The 15,336-nt window shown below is 44.7% G+C and overlaps 1 protein-coding gene across 2 annotated transcripts in view; it reads left to right on the forward strand.

Annotated features, from left to right (window-relative positions):
* Positions 1-15,336, forward strand: part of NUP160 (nucleoporin 160) — a 51,278-nt gene that overhangs the window by 11,664 nt on the left and 24,278 nt on the right. Inside the window, exons 7-17 of one of the 2 annotated variants that reach the window (XM_058663026.1) lie at positions 701-859; positions 2,616-2,693; positions 2,936-3,099; positions 6,004-6,088; positions 8,072-8,140; positions 10,017-10,100; positions 10,691-10,861; positions 11,925-12,024; positions 12,242-12,407; positions 13,486-13,613; positions 13,694-13,854. In XM_058663026.1, the coding sequence (XP_058519009.1) occupies positions 701-859; positions 2,616-2,693; positions 2,936-3,099; positions 6,004-6,088; positions 8,072-8,140; positions 10,017-10,100; positions 10,691-10,861; positions 11,925-12,024; positions 12,242-12,407; positions 13,486-13,613; positions 13,694-13,854 (1,365 nt within the window). The remainder of the gene's footprint in view (positions 1-700; positions 860-2,615; positions 2,694-2,935; positions 3,100-6,003; positions 6,089-8,071; positions 8,141-10,016; positions 10,101-10,690; positions 10,862-11,924; positions 12,025-12,241; positions 12,408-13,485; positions 13,614-13,693; positions 13,855-15,336) is intronic. The other variant, XM_004585324.4, reaches the window with a different exon arrangement.

The raw sequence follows: 15,336 nt of genomic DNA on the forward strand, positions 1-15,336 counted from the left end.
CCATCCCAGGTCTCCCACGTCAGAGGCAGGAGCCCAAGGACGTGGGCCGTGCTCCACTACCTTCCCTGGTGCATTAGCAGGGAGCTAGATCAAGAAATGCACTGGGCTCAAACCAGCACTCTAATATGGAATGCCAACCTCACTAGCAGTGGCTCAACTTACTGTACCACAATGCTGGTTGCATAGCTGATGTTTTTATGTATCAGACTGGAAGACGTGAAGAGATGCTTTTCATCTTAGTTCCTGAAAAATAAAAGACCCTAGCAGCTAGTATGATGGTTGTTTTGACTAATCCTCCGCCTGCAAGCGCCAGCAGCTCCTGTGGGTGTTGGTTCGTGTCCTGTTTGTTCCCCTTCCTATGCAGCTCCCTGCTTGGGAAAGCAGCAGAGGGTAGCCTAAAGCCTTGGGACCCTGTGCTCGCACAGGAGGTTTGGAAGAGGCGCCTGGCTTCAGATTGGTTCAGCTCCAGCTGGTGCAGCCATTTGAGGGAGAACCAGCAGAAGGAAAATCTTTCTGTCTTCTGTTAATCTGCCTTCCCAGTAAAAATAAATAGGTCTTACCAAAAACAAACAAAGCGAAACAAAAAAACTACAGAAAGTACTGGATATGGTTGATGTAAATCCTCTAAAAATATAAAGAATACATTTTTCTAGACAGGATATTTTTTTGAATATGCTTGTTAACTCTTATCTTGGGGCAGGACCAGATGTGCCTAATGGTGGCAGACATGTTGGAGTATGTCCCTGTGAACAAAGACCTTCGACTCACTGCTGGGACCGGACATAAACTGCGACTCGCCTACTCTCCTTCCATGGGCCTCTGCCTGGGGACGTACCTGCACGCGCCCAAACGGGGACAGGTAGGAAACAACGACCCACTTCGGGTTACTCGGTGTGTACTGAGGAGGGGAAGTCCTCGTGGCTCTGGGCTCGCGGAGTCTGTTTAAGCTCTTTATGCCAAGCTTCATGTTTCATGTGTTGTTTCTAAGATGATGATAGTTTTGTGCAAACATGTAAATTAGAAAAATTTGAAGGAGGGAATCGAGAATGAAATGAATTAGAGAATTTAAAGGAATATGAAGGAGAAGTTAACTAAAAACAAACATGGAAGGCTAGGGAGATAAAAATATAAATTAATAGATGAGATATGTAGGACGGAATGGTATGGTCATATATGGAACAGCCGTTTGTTTGCTGTTGTGTGTTTGGCACTGTGTTGGGTACATTCATTCTAACAAACATCTGGGTTGTGTTTACTGTGGGCTCACACTACACGTTTATTGCTCATTTGATCCTAAGAGCATTCCTGGGAGACAGGTCTCCCACTCTACTGGAGTTTTCCTTCCCGTCCTGGTTCATGGCCCTGGATGTTTCCCTCCTTCCTGTTGCACTCTGTAGACCACTGCAGGCTTCCATGTGGATTCCCTCCCCACCCACTGTACCCTGGCCCACTCCTCACCTCACCAGAATTTCTGCCTTGTTCTGGGTTTCCCCTTATGTGTGGAAGCCCTCTCCCCACTGCTTCTGCACCCCAACCCAAGCTGCTTCCACATACAGATACTCTTTTGTTGTTTTAATTATATGTATCTGGTCTTACACAGCTGTATAGCTAAAGAGAATCTGATGAATTCTGATTTGAATATTTGAAAGGCAAAGTGATGGAGAGGAAGAGAGAGATGTGCTGGTTCACTTCCCAAGGGGCTGAAACTGCCAGGTGTGGGCCAAGCCAAAGCGAGGAGCTCGGAGCTCGCCCTGAGTCTCCCACATTGACCAGTTTGCAGCTTGGATGCCCTCCTTGCAGTCCGGCTCCCTGGTAACACACCTAGGAAAGCAACAGCAGAGAACTCCAGTACTCAGCCTCCTGCCACCCATGGGAGACCAGCGTGGAGATCTTAGCCCTCAGCTTCAGCCTGGCTCAGATCTAGCTGTTGCAGATGTTTGGACAGTAAACAAATAGATGGGAGATCTTCATCTGTTTCTCCTTCTCTGTTGCTCTACTTTTTGAATCAATAAATCTTTTTTTTTTTTTTACAAAATTTATACATAGAATTACCATGTGAACCAACAATTATGCTTCTGTTTATATAACCAAAAGAAATGAAAGTAGGATATCAGAAAGATAGTTGCTCAACCAAATGCATAGCTGCATTGTTCATAAGTAAATGAATAGCAAAGTGTTGTGTATACATGTAGTTGAATATTACTCCACTTTGAAAAGTAGGGAAATTCTCATATATGCTGCAAATGAATGAATATTGAAGACGTTATTACTTCATGAAATAAGCCATTTACCAAAAGGCAAATACTATATAGTTACGCTTACATGTGAGTACCTAGGGTAGTTAAAGTCATGGAGACTGAAAGCAGAATTTGGTGGCTAGGGATCAGGGGAGATGGGGAATTGTTGCTTCATGGGTATAGAGGTACAATTTGCAAGATGAAGAATTCCAGAGATCAGCTGCACAGCATAAATGCATTCAGTGTTACTAAACTGTGCAGTTAACAGTGGTATTTTATCACAGTTTTCAGTAATGATTCCTGAATGCTAATAGTGCTTTTTAAAAAATAGCATGTCGGTCACTTCCGGCTCTAATTTATCAGCTTGTGTTTCCGCAGTTCTGTGTCTTCCAGTTGGTGAGCACTGAGAATAACCGGTACAGCCTGGATCATATCTCCTCACTCTTCACTTCTCAGGTACGGTGAATTTTATGCTGTCATTCAAGTACAAGAAGGAAGTGCACCTCCCCCCGGTGTGTTGTCATGGGATTGTAGGGTTAAACTGAAGTATGTCTTGGTGCACGGGAACCATTTCATTTGGGTTTGCCAAGTTGACGTGGTACCGTGTTTTTGGTGTATTTACCCCTCCTCCCAATACATATAAGTTGTCATAAACTACCTTTTCTTACTCTTTTTCTCCCTCCCACATTTCCTCTTAGGAGACGTTGGTTGACTTTGCCTTAACTTGCACGGACATCTGGGCTCTGTGGCACGATGCTGAGAACCAAACAATTGTGAAATACATCAACTTTGAACAGTACGGTCACTCTCAACTCTGTCATCCTGCCTCGCTTGAAGCAGTTGCATGCCAACAAGATAACAGGTTTTTTAACATAGAAATGAAGTCAAGGATTTTCATTTGAAGAATTCAACTCAGGGTTTTCTTTCTGTTAATATTTTCTCAAGTACCTTCTTTTGCATTTTGTGGTATTTCTTACCTTTGATTTTAGGAGAATATGAGAATTCCTAGAGTTGGACCAAGATAAAGGAAAACATGACTTTGGAGAGAGCATATAGCCAAAATACTTCTAAGAATTTTCTTCTTGATACCCACAGTCATCTCCCCACCCCCCAAAAAATACAGTAACCCCTCTATATTTTTATTTTTATTGTTGTAAGATGAGAACTATATTGGACATGTGCAGTACTTAAACATTTTGTTTATTTGAAAGATAAAGTTACATAGAGATATCTTCCATCTGCTGGTTCACCCCAAATGGGCTAGGACTGGACCAGACAGGAACCAGGAGCTTTCTTCTCTTGCCACATTGAGTGACAGAGGCCGAAACACTTTGGCAATCACTTGCTGCTTTCCTAGGCACATTAGCAACCAGCACCCAAACCAGAGCCCGTATAGGATGCTGGTGTCACAGGCAGTAGCTTTACCTGTTACACCTTACTGCTGGCCCCAAAATTTTATGTTATTTATTTTGTTACTTGAGAGGAAAAGAAAAAGAACTCACATCTATGGATTCACTCCTCATATGCCTGCAACACCTGGGGCTAGAGCAGGACCAGCGCCAACAACTGGAAGCTCAGATTTCTCACATGGACAGCAGGGACACAGTCCCTTGAGCCATCACCCACCACCTCCCAGCGTGTGCATTAGCAGGAAGCTGGAGTCAAGAGAAGAGCCAGGACTTGAACCCAAGAACTCTAAGGAATGTAGTTATCCCAACCAATAGGCTAAATGACTACTCCCAGCCCTTTTTTTCTTTTTTAGATTTTTTTTTTTAATTGGAAAGGCAGATATACAGAAAGAGCTTCTTTCTGCTGCTTCACTCTTCAAGTGGTCATAATGGTTGGAGCTGAGCTGATCAGGAACCAGGAGCTTCCTCTGGGTCTCCTGTGCTGGTGCAGGGTTCCGAGGCATTGGGACCCTGGCCACAAGTAGGGAGCTGCTTGGGAAGTGGAGCAGCCGGGACATGAACCGCCGCCCATGTGGGATCCCAGCAGATGCAGGGCGAGGATTTATTCACTAGGCTATCATACCGGGCCCCCAGCCCCTTTTTAAAAAACAGATCGCCCCTTTTTTCAAAGTAAATGGATGCTAAGAAAATAAAACTCATGGTTTGTGATTATAAAGTTAGAATTCCACTTAACATGTTGATAATTTCACAAATACATTAGGTTTCTATGTTTAATGTATCTGATGTTGAAAGCTTTTTTAATGGTTGTAAATTTATTTTTTAAACCCAGTTTTGAAGGAAATACTGTCTGTCCCAAAAACATCTGCAGGAGAGTCTTTGAAGTACATCTTGGGGACCACTGAATTCATGGTGTCATCGGGGTCCCTCTTAATCCTAAATTCTAGGGGAGAATTCTGGGAGTGGTTTCCCAGATTGATCCCAAGCCACAAGTCTGAAAATTTGAAAGTTTTCCTTATAGATGGCATTCAAGCAAAGTGACCAAAGAGTGCAGACTCCGTAACTGAAGCAGGATTGGAATCCTGGTTGTATAACTGTAAAATACCCAAGCCTCACTTTTCATATCTGTAAAAATGGGGTTTAATATATCCTTCAAAGAGTTGTCATAAGGCAAACATGATGATTTCTAGAACTGCACCTAGCACATTATTTGAAGATTGGTGTTTAGAGGTTCGATTTCAGAAAGATGCTTCTTAACTTGGTTAAGGGGATGGCCTTTTAACTCACAGCTACGAAGCTTATATCCATTAGCTTCCAGCTGATGCAGAACCTGGAGGCAGAGTGATGGGTTCCTGTCCCCCGTGTGGGAGACCTACATTGAGCTCCCAGTTTTAGCCTCTTCCAGCCTGGGCCATTGTGAATGTTAGAGAATTGTAAGATAGGAATTCTCCGTGTCCGCTTGGCTCTCTGCTGATGCATCCTGGGAGGGAGCAGATGTTGGCCCAAGGATGGGGGTTCCTGCCACCTGTGTATGTGGGAAACTCAGCTCTGCCTTGACGGGCATTTGAAGAATGAACCAGTAAATAGAGATGCTTTCTCATTTGTCCCTGTGCCTTTCAAATAAATGCAAAAAAAAAAAATTTTTAAGCAAATTGATGTCAAGCAAATTTAAGCTGTCCTACTTTTTTTTTTTTTTTTTCAATTGGAAAGCCATATTTACAGAAAGAAATATCTTCCATCTGCTGGTTCACTCCCCAAAGGGCCAAATAACTGGGGCTGAGCCAATTCAAAACCAGGAGCCAGGAGCTTCTTCGAGTCTCCCACACAGGTGCAAGATCCCAAGGCTTTGGGCCATCCTCTACTGATTTCCCAGGCCACAAGCAGGGAGCTGGATGGGAAGTGGAGTAGCTGGGACAGTGTATGGGATTTTGGCACTTGTAGGCAGACTAATCATTTGAGCCATCATGCCAGTCCCCATCAAATAAATCTGCAAGACAAAGCCCCTTTTGTTTTTGTTAATTTTGTTGTTTTGTTTTACTTGAGAAACAGGGAAATAGCTCCCATCTGCTAGTTCACTCCCTGAATTCCCACAACACATGCCAGTTGGGGCTGAAGCTAGGCGCTAGAAACTCAGTCCAGGTCTCCCACGTGGATGACCCGAACCCAGTCACCTGCTGCCTTCCAGGATGTATGTTAACAGGAAGCTGACGCAGCCAGGTAGCTAACCACTAGGCCACATGTCTGGCCTGAATTGTTTTTAGTAGAACAGTTGTAGCAGTGGTAGCAGAGGGCGCTGCCTGCCCAGTGTCGGCAGCATAGATTTCAGTTTGAAGCACACCGCTGACTTTTTGTCTCTGCAGGAATGTTGCAGGTCAGTGGAATCCCGTGTTTATCCAGCCTCTACCAGAGGAGGAGCTTATCATCAGAGACGACCAAGACCCCAGAGTAAGTAAGCCACACAGTGTCTCCTGGCCACTGGTTAAAGATGAGACTGTCATGTTGGGAGTTTTTGAGCTGCAGGTGACAAACCCACCTTGAGCTGACAGAAGCCAGGTTCAGTATGACCTGGCTTGGTCCTGGCTTGCTTTCTTTTCTTCATTCCTCATTGAGTTTTTCTCAGGCTGGATCTCTCCCTGAATGAGTTTGCATTCTGTGAACTTAGCAACCCCAGAGAAAGGAAGCCAGCACCTCTGTCTCAGGCCCTGGAATCATTCCAGTAGAAGAAACAGGACAGTGAGGCCTGACATGACACGTCTCCAGCCTGGGCCTCGCTGCTGTAAGAACTAGTGAGGTGAGGGGAGAGTGTGTAGTGGAGGATAGATAATTTCCCAAAAATAAAGCATTTGTTATTAAATGAAGTGGGAGACAGATGCTGGGGAGGCTGAAACGCTAGGGGTCCACTGTGCATGTTAGTGCATGCATAGAAGTCAGATAATTTTCAGAGAGGTCTGTGCCATGCAGAGAATGATTTTGAAGGATAATTCAGTAGAGAAGACAAGAGGCTGGTCTCTCCATTTGTCAGAAATACCCACAGGATAAATGTTTCCATTTATCCTGAAAGAAGGCTTTCAGTAGATGTGTTTAGTGTTAGCAGGAGACTAAAGATTGTGGGTCTGAAGCAATGGCTGTTGGCAGGAATAAAATTCCCACCTTAAATATCAAGAGTATTGAGGAGGACTCCGGAGGCAGGGACTTGGGGAGGTATTAAGACCTGGGTACCAGGTTGGGTGCACTCCATCCAGGAGGGATTTGTGGGTGAGCCTGGCTCCCCTGCTGACAGGATTCTAATGAGGACAAGCTTCCACTCCTGGAGTCAAGTGTAGCCCTTTCCAAGGTGCCTGCTGCGGCATTTCTCAATTCCATGTGTGATGCCCACTGGACAGCTCTCGGCCGCCACTCTGCACTTGCTTTCTCCGAATTTTAGATGCAAAGGTGCCTTCTTGGAGCTCAGGGATGTCAGCTCTGAAGTCCTTCCCTTAAGCACCAAGTGATTTGTCTTCTGCAACTTGTTGCTTCAGATCTATCACAGCTAGCTGAATAATTGAAGCGGGTATTCCAGGGATGACTGTGGGACCCAGCATGATACCAGGTCCAGGTCAGATCAGTGCCTGATGGTGTAGAGAAAAGCTCAGACAGTGAATCTTCTGTCAAAATATCTATGTGTATACAGGCCACATTTGCATTCTCTTAGTCTTAACAGCTTAAAGTGGCCTCGTATGTGCCACAAAGTCACCCCTATGTTTAAAAAATAATTCTAGCTTGCCCCCAAGAAAGCTTACTGGTGGTAATTATTTGTTCCATTTAGCAACACCTTGGTACTTGGGTTTTATCTTATAGTCAAAAATCATTTGCTAATTATTAAAAATCCTTGTTTTTTTCCTTCTTATTTTATCACCCACCAGAACCTCAGTAGAAGAAAATAAATGTGAATTAAAGCCAAATTTGCTACTTAGGGGCAAATTTGGTTTATGAGATTTGTTCAGAATACTTGCACAATATGAGATTTTCCATTTTATCGCCTACTTCGTTTCCACCCTTGTGAAAGATTATTGAAACTTGTTTATTTTATTACATTGCTAATTTCTGCCAGTACCTTTGCATTTATTTATTGTAAGCCCATCAGGTGACTGCTTCTTAGCTAGAATGAGTAACAGCTTAGTTTAAGTTTTTCCTTACCAGTTTATGTTCTAATAAGCCAGGTTCTGCTGTGCAGCTCGATGGCACACTCCTTGCTCACGTTTGCACGCCAGTGGACCCAGCTGATCCCAGTGTGAAAAAAAATAACTGTGTTACTGTGTTGTTCGGCTAGAGAAAGGGGAAATGTCTGTAACAGGAACTGAAACTTCTGTATTAGTGTGTTGAATTCTTTCATGAAAAATTTCCGAATTTTACCTTTTTAAATACTAATTTATTTTAACGTTCCAACAGGAGGTGTATCTGCGGAGTCTTTTTACACCAGGACGTTTCATAAATGCAGCTTTATGTAAAGCGTTACAGGTTAGCAAGACTGTAATAAACAGCATTGTATTTTTTTAATATCCTTTCCACTAAATAAGAATCCTAGTAGAGAGGTGGGGGCAGGAAACACTTTCCCAGTAGCTAGTAAAGAATATTAGATGAAGAGAAATTGGTGTCCAAATCCTCATGTTATACAAAGATACCTTATGACAAGGTGTATATAAGCTCTGTACTGGGGGAATAATTGATGTAATTTCACTCTTGCATTAATACAGTGAAAGTCTGACTTGATTTATGTCCTACAAAACTCTGAAATGATATAAATTCAGGGCAGGTGCTATGGTGTAGCAGGGACAAGCTTCCCATATGGGTGCCATTTTGAATCCCAGCTGCTCCACTACCCATCCAGCTTCCTGCTAATATGTCTGGGAAAGCAGCCGAGGACGGCCCAAATCCTTGGCTTCTGCACCCACGTGGGAGACCCAGAAGAGGCTTCTGGCTGCTGGCTTTGATGTGACCCCACCCCAGTTTTGCAGCTATTTGTACTAGCAGGTAAAGGATCCGTCTCTCCCATTATCTCTGTAGTGCTGCCTTTCGATTGAATAAACAAATGCATCTTTTATTTGAAAAGCAGAATTACGGAAAGGGAAAGACATACCTTACATCCTCTGGTTGATTCCTTAAATGATGGCAGCAACGGGAATGGCACCCAGGGGCCAAGACCTCCAGCTGGGGCTCCCACCTTGGGGGCAGGCCTAAGGCTTTGGACTGTGTTCCATTGCCTTCCAGTGCCTTAACGCGGAGGAGCTGGATGGGAAGCAGAGCAGCTGAGCCTGGAACTGACGCTCTGGTAGACCATACTAGCATTACGAGCATCAACTTAAAACCCTGAGCCACGACACCCAGCCCTGACTACTTTCTTTTAGATCTTAATAGAAAACTTATCTGTTTGCTGTAAAGCAACCCTTTAGGTATTTTAGGAATCTTTCTGTGTCATCCTTCTCTAGACTAAATAACTCAATTTCTCAGCTTTATCTTGGCTAGTACAGTTTCCAGACTCTGACTTTTCTTCAAGATGCATTCTTTAATGTCTGGCCATTTCATATTCTGGTTTGTTTATTTGTTTCAAAAATTTATTTCTTGGGGCTGGCATGGCAGGTTAATCCTTTATCTGTTAGTGCTGGCATCCCAAATGGGTACCGATTTGTGTTCCAGGTGCTCCACTTTTTATCCAACTATCTACTTATGGCCTGGGAAAGCAGCAGAGGATGGCTTATATTGTTGGGCCCCACCCCCACATAAGAGACCTGAAAGAAGCTCCCAGCTTCAGATCAGCTCAGCTCTGGCCGTTACAGCCATATTGGGAGTGAGCCAGCAGATGGAAGATCTTTCCTTCTCTGTTTTACCTCTCTGGATGGGCAGAGTTAGAGAGGAGGAAATAAAGACAGAATACAAAGAGTTCTTGCATCTGTTTTTTCACTCCCAAAATGGCCAGCCCCATCTACCAGGACTGCCTGGCTGAAGCCAGAGGCCGAGAGCTTCATCCAGGTCTCTCACTTGGGTATAGGGGCCCAGAGACTTGGGCCATCTTTCATCACTTTCCCAGGCACATTAGCAGGGAAGTGGATCAGAAGTGCACCATTCAGGAACTGAGCTGGCACCCTATAGGATGTAGTTAACTCACTGAGTTAACTACAGGTAGTAGTTTAACTCACTGAGCCACAACACTGGTCCCCAAGTTTCTGTTATCACTGGTAAAAGTTTAGAATGGCGTGGTTTCAGAGACTCATTCCCAACAGAGTAACTTGCCCCATCACCGTTCTAGCTTCCTTTGTGCCAGTCCCAGGATGTCTAAGTTGAAATGTTTTTCATTTGGTTTTGGGTTGTATATAGTAGTCTCAAATATCTCTCTTAGATTTTCTGCAGAGGAACGGAAAAAAAAATGGATTTCTCCTGGAATGAGCTAAAGAAAGAAGTTACTCTAGCTGTTGAGGCTGAGGTGAGTTTGGGGTAGGAAGAGAATGATGCCTTTTTCGTTTGTTTCTTTTTAAAGTATTTGTTTAACTTGAAAGAATTAAAAGAGAGAGGGAGAGATCTTCCATCCACTGGTTCACTTCCCAAGAGATTTCAGCGGCCATAGCTGAGCTGGTCCAAAGCCAGGAGTCAGGAGCTTATTCCTGGTCTCCCATGACTTGGTCCATCTACTATTGCTTTCTCAAGCCACAGAGAGGTGGAGGGGGAGGTGGAACAGCTTGAACTTGAACTAGTGCCCGTATGGGGTGTCGATATTGCAAGGGGAAGATTATTGTGCTGTGCCACCGTGCTGACCCCAACCTTCTTCCTTCTGAATTATAAGTCATATTGACACTAAGAAGTTGTTAGAATTCTTCACCTGAGTTTATTAGTAGGAAATAGAAATGTATAAACCCGTTAGTTAGAGAATTAGGCATATATTAGATTAGTCTGCATCATGTAATGCGTAAGATATTCATTTGATTATAACTTAGGACGAGATTAAAGCATTATGTATGTCTTGCGGTGATAGATTCTGAGTGGCGTCAAGAATTGGGTTTGTTTCTTCTTTGCCAGCTCCATGGAAGTATAACAGAGTACGAGCTCTCCCGGGAGGAGTTTCGAAATCTGCAGCAGGAATTCTGGTGCAAGTTCTATGCCTGTTGTCTTCAGTATCAAGAGGCCCTCTCTCACCCTCTCGCTCTGCATCTGAACCCCCACACGAACATGGTGTGCCTGCTGAAAAAGGTAAGGTAGCCGGAGGCTGCGGCAGGCTCCCTAAGAACCGGTCCACCGTTCTCTGGGTGTGCTAGTCAGAGAGATAAAGAGAGCTCCCATCAGCTGAGTCACTTCCCAAATGCCCAGGGTGCTTGAGGCTGGCTAAGTGTAAAGCCAGGAACGGGGGACTCAATCAGCTCTCCCAGCAGGAGCCCAAGCGCTGAGCCATCACCTGCTGCCTGCCACAGTGGGCATCAGGGAAGAGCTGGAGGCAGAAGCAAAGCTGGACCTCAAATCTAGGCGCTCTGGTAGAGTGTTTCTGCTGAGCAGGATCTCTTTACCAAAAAAAAAAAATCTGTATTTATTAGGCCACAGCCAGGAACCGCATGGGTGGCAGCACCCCAAGAATTTTTTCAGCAGAAAATTAGACCAGAAGCAGAGTTGCCAGGATTCCTGTCACAGGTGTCAACCCACTAACCCACTGTGCCACAAATCGACTTCACCAGGGGTCTCTTAATGGCCAGGCCAGTTGCCCACCCTGACCTGTGCTTTTCTACGTTTGATTTTGAAAGAATAGCATAGAAATTTCTATAAACCTTTCACCAAGGTGTGTCATTTAATTTCAATTTGTTGTTCTTTCTGAAAAATGCATGTTTTTCTTCCAGGACCATTTAGAATATAAATTGTAGACATCATGCCCTTCCTTTTATCCTAAAAAATTTTCAGCATGTCTTAACAAGCATGTTTATTCTCCTTAATAGCCACAGCACAATTTCAGGCTTGAGCAATTTAGTATGACACAGCATCCAGATTTTGCCAGTTGTGCCCATAATTTCTTCCTGATCCAGGATCCAATCGAAAGGCTTACATATGTTTAGTTGTCTTGATTAACTTAATCTTGAACTGTTATCAGCCTTTCTTTGTCTTTCATGGAACTGGTGTTTTCCAGAAGACTACACAGGTAGTTTTATAAAATAGTGTCCATCAGCCTGGGTATGTCTGTTGTTACCTCATGATAAAGCTCACATCACTATTATTTTATGCCTTTAAAAATTCACTGCTAAAAAAGTAACCAGAGGATCTCCATTTCCAGGGGTACCTGTCCTTCCTTATGCCCTCATCCCTAGTGGATCATTTGTACCTGCTGCCTGAGGAGAACCTGCTGACAGAGGATGAGTCAAGCATATCTGAGGGTAATGATTTCCGGGTTCATGCTCCTCCTACAGGTGCACACAAAAGACATTGGTTCCCCTTGGTCATTTGACCACATTGGCAATATTTCAAGGAAGACTGAAGGTGCCTCAGTACCCAAAAGCTTCAGATTTTTTTGTTTAATTCTTAACATTTGACATAGTATGAATCAGATCACTGTGGACTTGGGACTGCAATGTTACCTTTTCTCTTCCTCAGATGTGGATGTTGCTCGAGACGTCATCTGTCTCATAAAATGCCTTCGGCTGATAGGTGAATCAGTCAATTTGGACATGTCGGTTATGATGGAAATGAGTTGCTACAATCTACAGTCTCCAGAAAAGGCTGCAGAACAGATTCTGGAAGATTTGATCACTATTGATGTGTAAGGAGAGTTTAGGGTAAAGTGCTTTTCCTGATGCAAATTCAGTAGTAAAAGGGTGTTCAAAAGGATGACTCAAAATTAAAATTGATTGCTATGGTTCTAGATAAGTATTTCCAGCATTAGGGGAGAAATTTTTTTTTTTAAAGATTTATTTTATTACAAAGTCAGATATACAGAGAGGAGGAGAGACAGAGGAAGATCTTCCATCCGATGTTTCACTCCCCAAGTGAGCCACAACAGCCGGTGCTGCGCTGATCCGAAGCCGGGAACCGGGAACCTCCTCCAGGTCTCCCACGCGGGTGCAGGGTCCCAAAGCATTGGGCCGTCCTCGACTGCTTTCCCAGGCCACAAGCAGGGAGCTGGATGGGAAGTGGAGCTGCCGGGATTAGAACCGGCGCCCATATGGGATCCCGGGGCGTTCAAGGCGAGGACTTTAGCCGCTAGGCCACGCTGCCGGGCCCAGGGGAGAAATTTTTTTAGGGAATTTTCTCTCTCTCTCTCTTTTTTTTTTTTTTTTTTTGTTGTTGTTGTTGTTGTTGTTGTTGTATTGTTGGTTTGTTTGAAACTCAAGAGTTATTAGAGGACCAGGAGCTGGTATCTTCCATTTGCTGATTCACTCCCCAAATAGGTACAGCAGCCAGGGTTGGGCCAGGCTAAAGCCAGGAGCTTCATCCAGGTCTACGACTTGGGAGGTATCCCAGCCACATAGGCCATCTTCTGCCTTCCCATGCACAGATGCCTGGATCGAAAGTGGAGCAGCCAGGACATGACCTGGGCGTCACAGGCAGAGGCTTTGCCTTGTGTGCCACAATGCCAGATCCAGACAGAAATTGACATGTGCCAACTGCTAAGCTGTGATATAGCTATTAATGATTGATTCTGAAAATCTGATGCTGCTTGTCATTTATGGGACACTGCCATGTGGAGTCACAATATTCTGAAATACCAGAGCATTTATCTCCACTCTGTCGTCATCTGGCTGATTTTCCTGCTTCATGGAACATTTCGTATACAGGACGTTCGGAAGCTGTCATGTGTATTCTCAGTGCTAATAGGAGTTTTCTAATTTCCCCTGTAGGGAAAATGTGTTGGAGGATATTTATAGTAAACTACAAGAGATTCGGAACCCAATCCAGGCCATCGGCGTTCTCATACGGGAAATGGATTATGAAACAGATGTGGAAATGGAAAAGGGATTTGATCCAGGTAAATGGCAAAGCAGCCAATGGGACACTTTGGTTTAGAGCAAGCAGTGATACATTTAACTGTTTCTCTTTTTATTTCAGCTCAGCCTTTGAATGTTCGAATGAACCTTTCCCAGCTCTATGGGAGCAACACAGCAAGTTACATCATGTGCAGAGCTGTGTTCAGAATCGCCAGTATTCGCTTCCTCATCTGCCGCGACCTTTTGATCCTTCAGCAGCTCCTACTGAGGCTGGGCGATTCGGTGAGTACTGCTCAAGGGGAGACCTGGCTCAGAGCTCTGGGTACACGGCTGCAGAATTTCTTCTGCCTGAGCCCAGACTTGTCTTTGACACTACTTTAGCCCTCTTGCTTGGCCTAGTTAGATGCTCCGTAACTGAGTGTTGAATTAAGAATGAGTGAATCAGAGATTACAGATTCAAAACATGGAAGGCAGATTGCTTTACTGTTAGCCTTTGTCTGTGTTCTGTTGGAGAGTGTTCCCACTCTGACTTTTGGGAATGTTTAATATTTAGTCGATGGAGAAGAGGAAGGCAAAGAGCTCACCCTGAAACACAGTTGTGAAGTTGCAGAGTTTATTTTTGGCCTCCCTACTCCATTCCAACCCTACTTTCCAGTCATCTTCCTACGCCACCAGAATCATACCATCTTGTATTCATTATAGCCCATGTCACTGACTGTGCCCTGCCAGCTGTTGCCTCTCTGCCCTATTCATTAGTCCTGGGTCTGACCTCACTCAAGTGGGACAAGCCTGCAAGGAAGCCGCATTTTTTTTTTTTTAAGATTTATTTATTTTAATTGGAAAGGCAGATATACAGAGAGGAGGAGAGGCAGAGCAAAGATCTTCCGTCCGCCCGATGATTCACTCCCCATGTGGCCACAACAGCTGGAGCTGAGCCAATCCAAAGCCAGGAGCCAGGAGCTTCTTCCAGGTCTCCCACGCAGGTGCAGTGTCCCAAAGTTTTGGGCCGTCCTCGACTGCTCTCCCAGGCCACAGGCAGAGAGCTGGATGGGAAGTGGAGCTGCCAAGATTAGAACCGGTGTCCATATGGGATCCTGGTGTGTGCAAGGCAAGGACTTTAACCACTATGTTATCGCACTGGGCCCACGGAAGCCACATATTTAAAAAATGTTGGACCACTCAAGTAGAACTCTTGGAGCATTCTTCCCCTCATGGGAGTCTCTAAGGCGTCATCAAATGACCATTCTCTGTCCCTAGGTGCTGGGTCCGTTCCTGTCACTGCAGCAGACAGAACATGGGGAAAAAATTATAACTGAAACATTCCTCCCACTTACCTTCCTCTATACCTTGATTATCGCCACCCTAGAGGCCACATGGACATGCATCCATCTCAACTAATGCTAATAATACCAGAAATATTAAAAATAAAAATTATTTTTCACAAGATAAGAAAGTTAGGAACTTAGGGCCCGGTGGTGTGGCCTAGCGGCTAAAGTCCTCGCCTTGAAAGCCCCGGGATCCCATATGGGCGCCGGTTCTAATTCCAGCAGCTCCACTTCCCATCCAGCTCCCTGCTTGTGGCCTGGGAAGGCAGTCGAGGACGGCCCAAAGCTTTGGGAGCCTGCACCCGCGTGGGAGACCCGGAAGAGGTTCCTGGTTCCCGGCTTCGGATCTGCGCGCACCGGCCCGTTGCGGCTCACTTGGGGAGTGAAACATCGGATGGAAGATCTTCCTCTCTGTCTCTCCTCCTCTCTGTATATCCAG

The sequence above is a fragment of the Ochotona princeps genome, chromosome 4 (genome assembly GCF_030435755.1).
Source record: "Ochotona princeps isolate mOchPri1 chromosome 4, mOchPri1.hap1, whole genome shotgun sequence".
Lineage (NCBI taxonomy): Eukaryota > Metazoa > Chordata > Mammalia > Lagomorpha > Ochotonidae > Ochotona > Ochotona princeps.